This window comes from Bos javanicus, chromosome 6 (genome assembly GCF_032452875.1).
Source record: "Bos javanicus breed banteng chromosome 6, ARS-OSU_banteng_1.0, whole genome shotgun sequence".
In the NCBI taxonomy this organism is placed as follows: domain Eukaryota; kingdom Metazoa; phylum Chordata; class Mammalia; order Artiodactyla; family Bovidae; genus Bos; species Bos javanicus.
Window position 1 is genome coordinate 72699999 of NC_083873.1, and position 15772 is coordinate 72715770.

A 15772-nucleotide genomic window follows, 5' to 3' on the forward strand; every position below is an offset into this window, starting at 1 on the left:
TGGCTTGAGGCCACTAGTGAATACTTCTACTTTCCTCCCCTCATTTAAAAAGGCAAACTTTTAATATGTGTTCATTATATAAACTTTTGAAAATATTATATAAAGATTCACAAAACAATAAAATTTACCCATAACCTCTCCATATATATGCATTTAGCATAAATTTCTAGAAGCAGAATTGTTGAGACACAGAGTATAAATATTTTAAGGCTTGTGATAACGGTAGGTTTAAAAATATATATCTAAGAATACACGAGGCAATGTTTATTTCCATCCCAGGCCATCTATAAGAGTTAGGTTGATGTTTAGTGCTATTAACCTTTGTAATTAGAAAGATGGATTTACATTCTCAAATAGGTAGTTTTCCTTTCCTCTTATAATTAAGCAAATCTTGAGTTAGACCATAGTATCTAATTTTTTTGGACACTTTACATCAGAGTTGCTTCTCTTACTTGTGAGCCCATTGCCACCACACAGTTACTAAGCTGTTGTCTCAGCATCAGAACCACCCTTTTATTTTTTCTGCTTCATGACACTGGACTTGGCACTCTACACCATGTGGAATCTAGGCTAACTCCTACTCTATTAAAAAAAACAAAAACAAACCCTAGGCGTTACTGATCTGGAGTGGCTGGTTTTCACCTGTTTGCTTTTTTCCCCCTGAGAGTCCCCATTTTGCCACTACTAGAGAAAATTAGGTATCTTTGTATTTTTCTCAAATGAATTTTATAAAGGCAGATGAATTCAATAGGCTTCTTTTCCCCTTCTCTTCCCCAAGTAGCTGGCATAAATGGTTTATACTAGTGCAGATTTTGAAGCAGTTACTTAAAAATGGTTTTAAATAATGGTTTTAAGTATTAATTTGATTCAGTGGTTAAAGTAATACGTCTCTAGTCTTGATATTCAGAATTCTTTAAGGATTTTGTATGTGACCAAAGCAGAAAAATACTACTGCATCAAATAGTGAATCTTGGCAACTGAGCTGATTCTCCTCAGCTCATGTAGCTCTCAGTAAATAGCGTTCTCTGCCAATTAATGACTCACTCTGTACCAAGAAACTTTTAAGTACTTGATTGGAAAATGAATACCTATATTCAACAGAACTCATATTTAACATATTGTAAATGTTTTATACCATGTAGAAAACATACAGAAAGAAGTACAAAGAATTTTTACATGGAAAATTTTTATACAGCAAACTCCTTTACCACATTACTTATGTAAGGGGAACTTGTTGATAAATACATTTTCAGTTTGAGAAAAAGATGCAGGCTGGGCTGACAAAAGTTCTACATATGTGTATGGACTGGAGGTTTGTACAGCAGAAAAAACTGCCTAGAAGTCACTGCTCACCACAGACTCAACTAGGAGGAGAACCAGAGGAGAGGGAGACCCAGGAAGTCATCTCAGCCCTCTCCAGTTGTATTTTAGCTGTAACAAGCAATAACTAAGAAAAAAGTGCCAATGACTGCAGAATTATGCATTAGTCTGATTCCTACAGGTTGATGTTCAAGCATTCACTGACTTTCAGGGATCTTTTATGCAGCTTAGAACATATTTGCTGTGCCTTTCTGGTGAAGTTTCAGAACTTTATGATGAAATAGAATCTATAACTATAATAATTTTCAGCTCCACAGCTACTGTAAACAAAAGACAAAATGGTTGTCTAGGAAAAGAATCTGTAATACATGACAAAGGGTCATTATCCCGAATGTGCAAAAAAACCACAAAATGATAATAAGAATCAACCCCGTGGAAAAAAGAGTAAAAGCTACAAACAGATAACTCATATAAAAAGAAAATCTAAATATGAAAATATTTTCAATATAGTCAAGGAAATAAAAGCAATAATGAAATGATACTTCTACTCCTCATTAACAAAAACTAAAAAGGGGTAATATTCAGTGCTGGTGAGTATGCAGGGAAATGATACCCATACATTGCGGAGGGGAAGGGTGAACTGCTACAATGAATTTAGAAAGTAATCTGACACCACAGCAATCAGACAAGAAAAAAGATAATCCAAGTGGAAGCGGTAAAATTGTCATTATATTCAGATGGCATGATTCTGTATATAGAAAACCCTAACAATTCCAGAAAACTACTAGCACTGATAAATGAATTCAGCGGGATACAAGAATAACATACAGAAATCAGTTACATTTCTTGACATTAACAATGAAATACTGAAAGAGAATGCAAAAAAAAAAAAAAAGCCTTTCAAAATTGCATCCCCCAAAATAAAACCGTTAGAAATTAACCTGGGCAAGGATGTGAAAGACATATTCTGAGAACTGTAAAACAATAAAGAAAACTGAAGATGGTTCAAGGACATGGAAAGATCCCCTGGAGAAGGGAATGGTTACCTACTCCAGTATTCGTGCCTGGAGAACTCCATGGACAGAGGAGCCCCTGGCGGGCTGTATAGTCCATGAGGTGGAAAAGAGTCAGACACGATTGAACAACTTTAACTCACTCAACTCATGTTCTTGGACTGGAGAATTTAATGTTAAAATGGCCATACTACTCAAAGCAATCTACAGATTGAATGCAATCCCTATCATATTACCCATGACAGAAAAATTACCTATTTTTCACAGAACTGGAACAAGTAATCCTCAAATTTATATGGAACCATAAAAGACCCAGAATTGTCAAAGCAGTCTTGAAGAAAAAAGCAGGAGGCATAACCCTCCAAGGCTTCAGACAACACTACAAAGCTACAGTAATCAAAACAGCATGATACTGACACAAAAACAGCCATGGATCAATGGAACAGCACAGAAATAAACCCACACGCCCGTGGTTAGTTACTATTTGACAAAGAAGGCAAAAATACACAATGTGAAAAGCAGTCTCCTCAACAAGTGGTACTGGGAAAGTTGGATAGCCTCACGTAAATCAATGAATTTAGAATATACCCTCTCCCCATACACTAAAATATATACAAACAGCTCGTACAACTTAACAACAACAAAAAAAAACCCCAATTCAATCGAAAAGTGGTAAGACCTAAATAGACATTTCTCCAAAGAAATACAAATGGTAATAGGCACATGAAAAGATACTCAACATTACTAATTATTAGAGAAATGCAAATCAGAACTACAATGGTAGGTATCACCTCACACCAGTCAGAGTGGCCATCATTAAAAACTCTACAAATAACAAATGCTGGAGAGGTTGTGGAGAAAAGGGAACCCTCCTACACGGTTGGTGAGAATGTTAGCTGGTGCAGCCACTATGGAACACAGTATGCAGTTTCCTCAGAAAACTAGAATTTTAATTTGTGATTCAGCAATCCCACTCCTGGATATATATCCAAACAAAACTATAATCCAAAGAGATACATGCACCCCTATGTTCATAGCATTATTCACAATATCCAAGAGATGGAAACAACGAAATATCCATTGACAGATGAATGGATAAAGAAGATGTGGACTTGTATACAGTGGAATACTACTCAGCCATAAAAAGAACAAAATAATGCCATCTGCAGTAACATGGATGGATCTAGAGATTGTCATACCAAGTGAAGTAAAGCAGAAAGAGAAACACCATATGGTACCATTCACATGTGGAATCCAACATGGCACAAATGAACCCATCTATTAATACAAAACAGAAAGAGGCTGACAGAACAGACTTGCGGATGTAAAGAGGGGAAGGGGTTTGTGGAGGTATGGAGTGGGAAGTTGGGATGAGCAGATGTTAAGCTATTAATGCATACTGAATGGATAAACAGCAAGGTCCTACTGTATAGCACAGATAATAATATTCAGTACCCTATGATAAACCATAATGGAAAAGAATGTAAAAAAAAAGAATATGTATCTATAACTGAATCACTTTGCTGTATAGCAGAAATTAACACAACGTTGTAAATCAACTATACTTCACTTGGAAAGAAACCAGACGGAATTCCTTGAAGGCAGGAACCGATGACACTAGCAGAATGCATAAGACACTGCAGATAAGAAATGTTTATTGTATTGAGGGTACTAAGGAGTTCTCTCAAAAGGTACAGTGCCTCCAACAGGTTTAACATTTTCATAATTATTAAAATCAGGTGGTAAAATGTTTTTTAAAAGAAAATATTCTGACAATGTCTATTAAGACTAAAATAAATCTTTTGACCTAATCATGTATCTTTGGGGGAATCTATCCTATAGGGAAAAAAAGTCAGTTGCATGTAGGATATGTATACTCAAATATTTAAGGTGATATTTATTTAAGGTGATAAAAAGTTGGAAACACAGAAATTGTGTTTAATAACTATGGAACACCCACAGTTGGAATATTATATAGTCCTTGAGAAGCAGGCCTGGAGGGATGCCTATGAAATATTTTTTGAAAAAAACAATTTCAGAGTAATTGCAAACTTTATTCTCATTTCAACCCATACCCTAGGAATATATGTTTGTATACATATGGACATGAATAGGAATATCAGATCAGATCAGTCACTCAGTTGTGTCCGACTCTTTGCAACCCCATGAATTGCAGCACGCCAGGCCTCCCTGTCCATCACCAACTCCCGGAGTTCACTCAGACTCACGTCCATCGAGTCAGTGATGCCATCCAGCCATCTCATCCTCTGTTGTCCCCTTCTCCTCCTGCCCCCAATCCCTCCCAGCATCAGAGTCTTTTCCAATGAGTCAGCTCTTCGCATGAGGTGGCCAAAGTACTGGAGTTTCAGCTTTATCATCATTCCTTCCAAAGAAATCCCAGGGCTGATCTCCTTCAGAATGGACTGGTTGGATCTCCTTGCAGTCCAAGGGACTCTCAAGAGTCTTCTCCAACACCACAGTTCAAAAGCATCAATTCTTCGGCGCTCAGCCTTCTTCACAGTCCAACTCTCACATCCATACATGACCACAGGAAAAACCATAGCCTTGACTAGATGAACCTTTGTTGGCAAAGTGATGTCTCTGCTTTTGAATATGCTATCTAGGTTGCTCATAACTTTCCTTCCAAGGAGTAAGCGTATTTTAATTTCATGGCTGCAGTCACCATCTGTAGTGATTTTGGAGCCCAGAAAAATAAAGTCTGACACTGTTTCCACTGTTTCCCCATCTATTTCCCATGAAGTGGTGGGACCGGATGCCATGATCTTTGTTTTCTGAATGTTGAGCTTTAAGCCAACTTTTTCACTCTCCACTTTCACTTTCATCAAGAGGCTTTTTAGTTCCTCTTCACTTTAAGATAAAAAGTTCATATTGGTTATTTCAAGGAGTGGATGGAGGTGGAGGACATTATGAACATCTTTGGATCGTTTCTCCTTTAACAATCACTTTTTTTTTTTTAACTGAAAAAAGAATATTCTTAGAGGTCATGAGCCCTAATCTGAAAAAATGTTCGGGCAGGAAAAGAATGGAATAGAAAGCCTCTTAATCTTGGAAACATCTAAATGTTTGGAAAGAATTCTGGTCTCTCACCTTCCCTGTAAGCATCCCTCTGACTTACCAGAGTTAAGGTAAATACAGCTTTTTCAGTTCATGTCCCCATTTCAAAATATGGCTCTTGTAATCTTTGTAGGCTGGGGCTTTTGTTTTTTTTTTAATAAAAAAGTTTTTATTGGAGTATAGCTGCTCATTATAGAGCAAACTCCAGGAGACAGTGGAGGACAGGGAAGCCTGGTGGGCGGTAGTCCATGGGGTCACAGAGCCGAACACAATGACAACATTTGCTTTACAATGTTGTTATTTTTCACTGTACAGCAAAGTGAATTAGCTATATGTATACATATATTCCCTCTTTTTAATATCGCCTTCCCATTTAGGTCACCACTGAGCACTGAGTAGAATTCCCTGTGCTATACAGTGGGGTCTTGTTAGTTATCTATTTCACACATACTGTTCTGTGCTTAGTCCGTCAGCCGTGTCCAACTCTTTGCGACCCCATGGACTGTAGCCTGCCAGGCTCCTCTGTCCATGGGGATTCTCCAGGAAAGAATACTGGAGTGGGTTGCCATGCCCTCCTCCAGGGGATCTTCCCAACCTAGGGATTGAATCCAGGTCTCCTGCGCTGCAGGTGGATTCTTCACAGTCTGAACCACCAGGGAAGCCCATTTTATACATAGTAGTATATATGCCAATCCCAGGAGTTTTTTTTTTTTTTTTTTAATATATATGTATGGGACTTGTTAAGGTCACACGATAGGTACTGGTCAGAATAGCACAGGCCACTCACCAGGCTGGGCCTGCCACAGAACTGTCACTGTAGCCAGAGGGTCTCAGAGAGAACAGTCATCCTGTCAGTTCTGCTGCTGCTAAGAATCTTTGAGCAAGAAAGACACACTACCTTCTTGGAACCTCAGTTTAACAAGAGAGGATTCTAAGATTCATTTATGTCCAAAAAGCAGTTCCATGCTTAAATTGGATTTGACAGGTGATCTTAAATATAAATCTGTATAGGCTTAAATATAAATCTATAACAGGCTGGTTACAAGGGGAGTGGAGGAGAAAACAAATGGCCTGTTTAATTCTTTAGGCCAGTGACTCTCAAAGTGCTCTGACATGGCCCATAGTAAGGAACATGTTTTGCATTGCTATCTGGAATATACAGAAGAAAAGTTTTATGAAATACCTTTACTTCCCTGGTGGTACAGTGGATAAGAATCCACCTGCCGATGCAGGGGACATGGGTTGGATCCGTGATCCAGGAAGATCCCATATGCCTCAGAGCAACTACAATCCATGTGCCACAAGTGCTGAGCCTGCGTGCTGCAACTACTGGAGCCTGTGCGCCTAGAACCTGTGCTCCCCAACAAGAGAAGCTACCCCAAGAAGCCTGTGCATCTCAACGAAGAGTAACCCCTGACTCACTGCAACTAGAGAAAGCCTGTGTGCAGCAACAAAGACTGTAACCACACATAAATAAATAAGAAATACCTTTACTAAATGTGCCTTTACCTAAGGTATTTTCTGTTCTACTTTTTAGTCTTTAAGAAAAGACTGGTTGTGATCTCTACATTAAATTCAAGACTCACTGATGGGTCATGGTCTATAGTTTGAACAACACTGCTTTAGGTCATGCATGTGCAAATTACATTATGAAGATAGAAAAAAATCAGCAGAACCTAGAAGTAGGGTTTTTGTTTGTTTTGGAAGGTCTATAGAAAAAAAATTTTTTTCTGTTTCTTTCTCCTTGCTCCCACTCCATCCATTCCCACCCTCCCCCAGAACTCCTCCAGTTGACAAGCCCTCAAGGGATCCAAGGGATCAATCCCAGAGGATCTCAAAGTTTAAAGGAAAAGATTCCTGAGGCTAATTTGCTCCCTGTGTGTGGGTATGTTAGCTGCAAGGACGGGTAGACAAAGGACTGAACTCCTCTCCGCCAAGATCTGTCATGATGTTGGGTCTTGTCAAGATCTTTCATGACACCTGGGTCACCCTGGCTTCTCAATGTGTGATCCTTAGAGAGCTGCACAGAGCTTTTTACGGGAATTCTTTTAAAAAGTTGTTCTTTACCTCTTCACCCCCTGGAACAAACCAGAAACCTCCAAATAAGCAATGAAGGAGCACCAGCAGCTTTCACTGAAGGCCAAGAGGAATACATCCATCAGCTGAGTTTATGCTCTTCACTGCTCCTGCCTTCCCTTTAAAAAAGTAGTTTGCTGAGGTAAAATTTCATCCCTCCGTTTAGAGAAATTTCAGCTGTAAAGGGCAGCTTGTAGCACAGCTTCTGACACCTCTGCCTACCCCTACCCCAGGCAGGTTCTGGGGTCACCCTTGTTCTGCTCCAACAAGGCTCCATGAGGGCGCCACACCCATCTGGCCACACGGGGGAGCCAGCGGTTAGCAGGTGACCCAACCTGGGTCAGAGTCCTTCAGTGGGAATTTTACAAAGTAGCACGGGGATACCCTCTTTCCTCTGAGGTCTTTGGAGTTGCTGGCGACAATTGTCGCCTACAGCAAGGAGGAATCTTTCTGAAGCACAAGGAGAAAATGAGATGCCCTACACTGAGAACAAAGAGCCAAGAGTTGGAGTTCTGACCCCACTGGGCACCTGGACTCAGATGCCCTCTCCCCCACCCCAGTTTTTGTTGTTGTTGTTCCTTAAACTAGTGTGAAGCGAGTTTCTACAACTTGCAACAGAAAGAGTTCTGACTATGGGAGCCACAATCACTCCTGGAGTTCCAGAAGTTGCTCCTCTGTTCAGACACCAAGCAAATCAAATAATCAGGGCAGACGTCATCCATTTCAAAGCTTGCTGGAGAAGCAAACCAGCTGCAAAGGGGCTTCTGGCTACGCCTCTCACCTGAAACAATATTTCCCTTTTGTTAGCATGAGCTTGATGATATATACTCCACAGACTGCTGTGAGGTTTAAACAAGTCAAAAGTATAAGAGCACTAATGTAAAGTAATGTACGTTATGACTGTGAAGTGTTAAAGTATCAACTGATTTGGCCAATCTTTTCTCTTCCCTTCTACAGGTGGGCAAGAAATTTGTTGTCTTTCATATGCGAAGGTAACACTCATATACAAGATAACGCTCTTCAAAGGGAAACATTTTCAGGAAGAGTAGCTAACATCGCTCCTGAGCACCAGTGATTTAGCTGGGTGACTTCCTATGTAATCTTTACAAGAATTCCAAGCTATGTTCATCACACAGTGGAAAAATTGAGGTCTAGGGTGACCTCCTCCCCAGGGAACATTTGATAATGTCTGGAGGCATTTTTAACTGTCACAGTGGAGTGTGTGTGTGTGTGTGTGCGTGTGTGTGCACACAGGCGAGAATGCACACATGCTCCTGGCATCTAGCGGGTAGAAGCCAGGGACGCTGCAAAACTACTTACAGTGCACAGGGCAGCCCTGGCAACAAAGAACCATCTGGCTTAAAATGCCAGTAGTGCTGATGCCGAGAAACCCTGACTTAGAACTCAGCCAGCCCGCCTAAGGAACTCACAACCTTAACCACTATGTTATACTGGGCCACACACACACGCACTCAGAGGGTGGGGTGTGTGCCCAGCATCACAGTTCCTCCAGCCCCTGAGGCTTGGTGCTTGGGGACTGCTAACAAGAGCACAACAGGGACTATTCCAGATGTCAGAGAAGTCATTTGATAAGACACAGGACTGGTGTCTGGAAGACTGTGGGAAAGCCTTCACAGGCTGAGGGTTTCAGGCCATTACTCTCCTATGCAGTGTAACTACTCACTGGTCAGTCTAGGGTGTCTTCCTGAAGTCTCTGCCACTGACCTTGTTCCAGATGAGGACAGGGGTGGGGATTCCGATGACCTCGCAGCTCAAATACACCTGGGCACCAGTGACATTCCAGATGTCCTTGGGGGGCGTCACGATGGAAGGACCTATGGGAGGGGGCACAAAGCCAAACCACGTTTTTAAACAGTCTTTAACATCCATCAGCACGCTAGAAATCTGCAAGCATTACTAGAAGTAAATACTTGATTCTGTTTGGGAGACTGTCCCCTCCGTTGGTTATCTGAAGTTACTTTCAAAGACCAGACTAGCTTCCTCCAGCCACCAGCAGGATTTTAAGCTATACTTCGGTGATGCATACATCTGGACAGTCAGAAAACAATTAGGAAGAAAAATTTATTGCTTACAAAATTTTCTCCTGTGATTCATGCTTAAATGAGTTTTAACTTACCAGCTGTTTTGCTTATCTGCAACTTTCCAATTAATATAGTGAACTCCCAAAATATTTAATGTTTTTCCTTTTTATATACTAGTATTTCTGTTTGGAGAGGCGGGGACAACAGCCAATCTTTACTCTTTGGATAATGGAAGAAAAAAAAAGTCTCAGAAGATTTTTGCAAATGCGCTCCACTGTTAATTCACAGGGCACAGCCCCAGGCGCCTGAGAGAGTCCACGTTAGAGGGAAGGAGCCTGGAATCCCGGGGTGATAGTACAGTACTTCCAGAACCAAACCTGGCCCAAAGTCAAAGCTCGAGGCCATTTCTTCAAAGAATGAGTTAATTATTCCCTCTGAATTTCAGCTGTCCACTGCTTTGGGTCTTGGAGCTGAATAAAGAATCTAACTGCAGGGACATCTTGCATCAGAGTCCTGGGAAAGGGACAACCTTCCCTTGGGGCCTGGAAAGTTTTCTGGCATAATCCGCATTCAAAGGGCACGAAGTCTCCCCTCTTGCAACAGGCTATTTCCAGCCCACAATTAATTTCTTGAAACAGAAAGGAAATGACAACAGCATGTAAGAGTTTTCCCACTCATCTCAAGTACTGAAAGCTGATTTTTAAAAAATCCCTCAGGGTAGTTTTATTTTTTCCCTTTGTAAGAATAGGCAAAACATAGTTTTGAAAGCTCTAAATATATTTCTTGCTTCCTTCCCTCTAAAGCCTAGGTCTGAAAGGAAGCATGTCTCTTGGCCAGGGGTCTTAGTCTCTTCTGTGGCTAATGTGGACACGGTGAGTACAGTGGGGCTGTGTTTGTGTGTACTGCTGGCTCTGTTTCCGATGCTTCCTTGTCTGTCCTCACCAACACAAGGCCCCTCACCGCATCTTGGGCTCCCTCTAGGGCCCTGGGACCCAAAGAACTTGGACACCATACAGTGGATCTGGCTCAAGCCTGAGGGCCCCGTGAGGCTCTGTCCTTCCCACACAGACTTGGCGGGACAACCTCAAAGCTCAGGGGATCTCAAGGGAGTGTTCTGAGAAGAATGCTCCAGTGTTCAGAGATTGGAGGGGACCTGGAACAAAGCTGCCTCTCACGTAGCAAAACCACATGAGGAATGCAAGATTCCTGTGAGATTCGAGTGCCTCAGCCTTGCAACAAGCCACTTATTTCAACTTGCAGCCACTTCTCTATAGATGGAGCAAGGAGCAGGGTCATTGGTCTTAGCCAAGGCAGTTTCTGGAGCCCACATGGAAGAACTCTAGCCTGATTTTCTGTCACATGTCTTGAAGACATGCTATGGATTCTCTAACAGCCTAATTTTAAAACTAAGATGTCCTTAGTTTTAATATAGTCCAGTGTATCAAATATTTCTTTTATGATTGATGCTTTTTGTGTTCTGTTAGATTTTTTGTTTTTGGCCCAGACCAAGCCCATGAAGATCTCCTGTTTTCTTCTACAAGCTCCATAGGTTTACCTTTCATATTTAGGTTTTGGTCCATCTTGAATTAATTGTTGTGTACCAGACCACCTGACCTGCCTCTTGAGAAACCTGTATGCAGGTCAGGGAGCAACAGTTAGAACTGGACATGGAACAACAGACTGGTCAAGGCTGTATATTGTCACCCTGCTTATTTAACTTGTATGCAGAGTACATCATGAGAAATGCTGGGCTGGAGGAAGCACAAGCTGGTCAAGATTGCTGGGAGAAATAGCAATAACCTCAGATATGCAGATGACACCACCCTTATGGCAGAAAGTGAAGAAGAACTAAAGAGCCTCTTGATGAAAGTGAAAGAGGAAAGTGAAAAAGTTGGCTTAAAGCTCAACTTTAAGAAAACTTTCAGAAAACTAAGATCATAGCATCCAGTCACATCACTTCCTGGCAAATAGATGGGGAAACAATGGAAACAGTGTCAGACTTTATTTTGGGGGCTCCAAAATCACTGCAGATGATGATTGCGGCCATGAAATTAAAAGATGCTTACTCCTTGGAAGGAAAGTTATGACCAACCTAGACAGCATATTAAAAAGCAGAGACATTACTTTGCCAACAAAGGTTCGTCTAGTCAAGGCTATGGTTTTTCCAGTGGTCAGGATGTGAGAGTTGGACTATAAAGAAAGCTGAGTGCCAAAGAGTTAATGCTTTTGAACTGTGGTGTTGGAGAAGACTCTTGAGAATCCCTTGGACTGCAAGGAGATCCAACCAGTCCATTCTAAAGGAGATCAGTCCTGGGTGTTCACTGCTAGGACTGATGTTGAAGCTGAAACTCCAATACTTTGGCCACCTGATGTGAAGAGCTGACTCATTTGAAAAGACCCTGATGCTGGGAAAGATTGAGGGCAAGAGGAGAAGGGGACAACAGAGGACGAGATGGTTGGATGGCATCACCGACTCAATGGACATGGGTTTCAGTGGACTCCAGGAGTTGGTGATGGACAGGGAGGCCTGGCGTGCTGCGGTTCATGGGGTCGCAAAGAGTCGGACACGACTGAGCGACTGAACTGAACTGAACTAATGGTAGGAAGTAGAGGTAAAAGTTCATCACCCCTCCCCAAAAGACAACCAATTGCTTTGGCATCATTTGTTGAAAAGACTGCCATTTTTCCTACGGTAAATGGTGCCTTTGAAGTAAATCATTGCTCATATATATATGAGTCTATTTCTGGACTCTCTACTCAGTTCCATTGCATTTATCCTTGTACCAACAACCATGGTATGATTTAGAAATAACTGTATTAAAATAAAGCACTGAATGGAGGCTAGATCCATTATATCCATCTCCCTTCAATTCTGTCCTTATTCCAAGAGGTAGAACATTTCAGGAGGAGCAAAAATTCTTTAAAAACATCTTAAAGTGAAAGTTGCTCAGTTATGTTCAACTCTTTGTGACCCCATGGACTATATAGTCCATGGAATTCTCTAGGCCAGAATACTGGAGAGGGTAGCTTTTCCTTCTCCAGCATATCTTCCCAATCCAGGGATCGAACCCAGGTCTCCCACATTGCTGGCAGATTCTTTACCAGTTGAGCCACAAGGGAAGCCCTACGCAGAAATACTTTGAATAAGAGCCATCCCCAGCGCATTCAGATGAAGACAAATCATGCTGTGAGTTCCCACCCCCTCTCTCTCCCAACTCTGAATATATATCCAACCTCAGGTGAATGGGCTGAGTGAATATTCAGACCAGAATTTGTCAATTCTGCTACCAGGCCATGCCTAGAATTCTACAAGAATTCTATACCATGAAAATCTGTATTACTCACTGACTCCTGTTGAGTTGATGGGGTGGAGAGGCAAAGGAGGAACCATTAGGAACAGTTCCCTGCACAACATTTATGAAAACCCTTGCTATTTCAAACATCCTTGAACAAATGTTGACCCACAGAGATACCAGGTGGATGTGACTTGTATGGAAGTGTAGGATGGTGAAGACATTTGGGGCTGATGTGGTGGCAGATCTAACACTGCACCCCTCCCCCACTCTAAAGAACCACCATCCCACATACTCCATTGACAAGCAGTTTCACTGCCAGAATTACCTCGAATTGCATGTGTACCATGCAATTCATTTCCTGAAGGTTCTGTCCTACCTCATCAGAGCAGCTGACACAATGACTCTTTACCAAACAACTTCTAACTCTTTCCATGTTGCCTTTTTTCCCCAGGAAGGCCAAAGCAGATCCACAATTATTTCTGTTTTTAAGGATAAAGGAACTTCTAGTTCATTCTGAGCTTATTTTCGGGCAGAAAGCTCAAAATCAGTCCTCAAGCCCAAGCCAAGGGCAATAAAATTGCCATCTAAATCTTGCTCTGTGTTTGGATTCCATTTAAAACGAGTCACAGACTATTTAAACATATAGGGACAAACACCCAGATAGGTTCAGGTTCAGTTATTTATTTATCTTTGTCTTTGTTCCAGTAAAGACTTCAAGCCACTCAAACATACGTCTAGCAGACATCCTGTACAGAATAACTGCCCACTGCGTCTCTCCTCCCCTTCCCCACTGTGGACAACTCCAGGCAGCAACCAAGCTGTAGCAGTGATGCCTGGTGGCTGGAGTAGGGAAAAAGCCATCCCAAGACTTTCCTAACTTCCAACGCTCCCTACTTTTCTGTTCCAGATGAGTGCCTCCAGCCAGGGTACACCATGTTTCTTTCTTACCTTTCTCAACTCAATTAGTTCTTTTTCCATTTCATTTGATCTTTCTCAACTCTCTAAATTTATTATATTGCTCCCTTATTTTTTATAATTCTTGCCTGGTAAGCTTAGGTGGTCTCTTCCTTTTAATCATTCCTTGAAGGGAAAGAGGAAGAAAATGAAGGGAGGAAGGAAGGGAGGAGGCAGAGGAGAAGGAGAAGAAAGAGAAAATGAAATACAGAAAGACCCAGATCTTAAAGCTGTAAGGAAGAAGAAATTTCTAAGTTTGGAAGAAAAGTAAAATTCAATTTAATGAGTCAGTGTCACCTTAAAAGTACCTGGAAAGAGTCAGATCCTCCTAGGGAATGTCCACCTAAGTCTGTGTTCTCTCCCTCAGACACTTTTTTTTCTGGCTGTGCCACGTGACATGTGTGATCTTCGTTCCCCGGCTAGGGATTGAACCCACAGCCTGTACACTGGAAGCTTGGAGTCTTAACCACTGGACTGCCAGGGAAATATCCACTTTTAATTAAGTTCTAGACAAATGAGCGACAGACTACAGTTTACTTGCTGCTATAAATAGCAATGTTCTGAGAAATCACTAAAGATACAGAAAAGGAAGAAATGTTGACAGATTTAAATTTGGAATATTTCAGTTTGATTCTGAAGAGTTAAAGAAGGGCAGTTCCCACAAAACACACAAATGTCATGAGGAAAAGATCCTGAAATAGGATTAACTTTTAACTTGACAAGCAATTCATTTAAGCCAATCTTATACAAAGCTGTAGTAGAGAGGAGAGAGTTAAAATTTGTTGTCCTATAAAAAGCATGGGAATAGTATAAGAGAAATATGTGAACAATTTCCTAGTCTCTTACAGAACACAAAACACTCCCTAGACATGACCTGAGATGCCCTCACCATGTTATCATTAAAATAACAAACAAAACCCCCAGCACTCTTTTGGGGAGAGAATGCTTGGCCCTGGATGCTCGTCTACCGCTTATAGCTAGGAGACCTTAGACAAGCCACTTAACCCATTTGTAGAGAAGAAACTGGGGCAGGTCTGAGAATTTTCTTTTGGGTTGGAAGTGAATGTACCCATCATGAATGTGCCCTACAGTACATTCATATGGCATCTTTAACATACATGAAGTTTTGAGGTTCCACTGCCTGGTTCTGGGAGCTCTCGTATCTCACAAACCAGTCTAGTGCACCACCTCATCTACCTAAATGCAATGTACATGATTCATAACAAAGTTCATTCTCCCAGTGATCAAGAAAAAGAGAGCTTTAATTATAAAGGTATCCATGGTTACCAAGATAACTAATTTATTAATCTGAAAAAGCTGCACAGAAGATGTTAGGAAAGGTCATGTTTTGGAGCGAAATATATGTACTCCATTGAACCTGGGAAATGGCCAAAAGTCAAATTCTTCCTAATAGTCAATTTTTGTCCGATTTTGTTGATATACTATTCAACCACATTTTCCTCTTCACTACCTTCTTCATTTCTTCCATTACCTCTCCGATGTTTATCCTACGAATTCACCCTTCTTTCTTATTCTCACCAAAACTCATTCTCTGCTCCTAGCATTCATGCCCACTGTCTCATTACATGCTTATTGCTACTTCTAGAACCTTTGCTTATACTGATGCACTTGCTTACTTGGAATGTCCTCCTTCCTCTCATCTATTATCTATATCTTATTCTTTATTTGGAGCTCTAAGGCTGAAAGTTCATCTCCCTATTGAAATTTTTTTTACAGCTCCAGTTCCCTCTTAATTCTCTGAAATCTTGCTGGACTCAGAATTAGTGCCATGCAGCTTAGTGCATCGTTGTTCTCTAATGCTTTCCCCTGCAGGGCTAATTGAGAGATGCCAATCTCCTTATAGAATCATAACTGAGCCAGAAACTCTGGAATCAGATATACTTCCTGTTCATTGGTAGGAGGGACAGATAAGATTGTATATAGTGGGAAAAGGGCAGCAGAAAACTCAGAACATAACATGACTAGTTACATGGAA

General features: G+C 41.2%; 1 protein-coding gene across 1 annotated transcript in view; it reads right to left on the reverse strand.

Moving 5' to 3' along the window:
* IGFBP7 (insulin like growth factor binding protein 7) overlaps positions 1 to 15772 on the reverse strand; it is a 76643-nt gene that overhangs the window by 3426 nt on the left and 57445 nt on the right. Inside the window, exon 2 of the mRNA XM_061420276.1 lies at positions 9210 to 9319. Within this exon, the coding sequence (XP_061276260.1) occupies positions 9210 to 9319 (110 nt within the window). The remainder of the gene's footprint in view (positions 1 to 9209; positions 9320 to 15772) is intronic.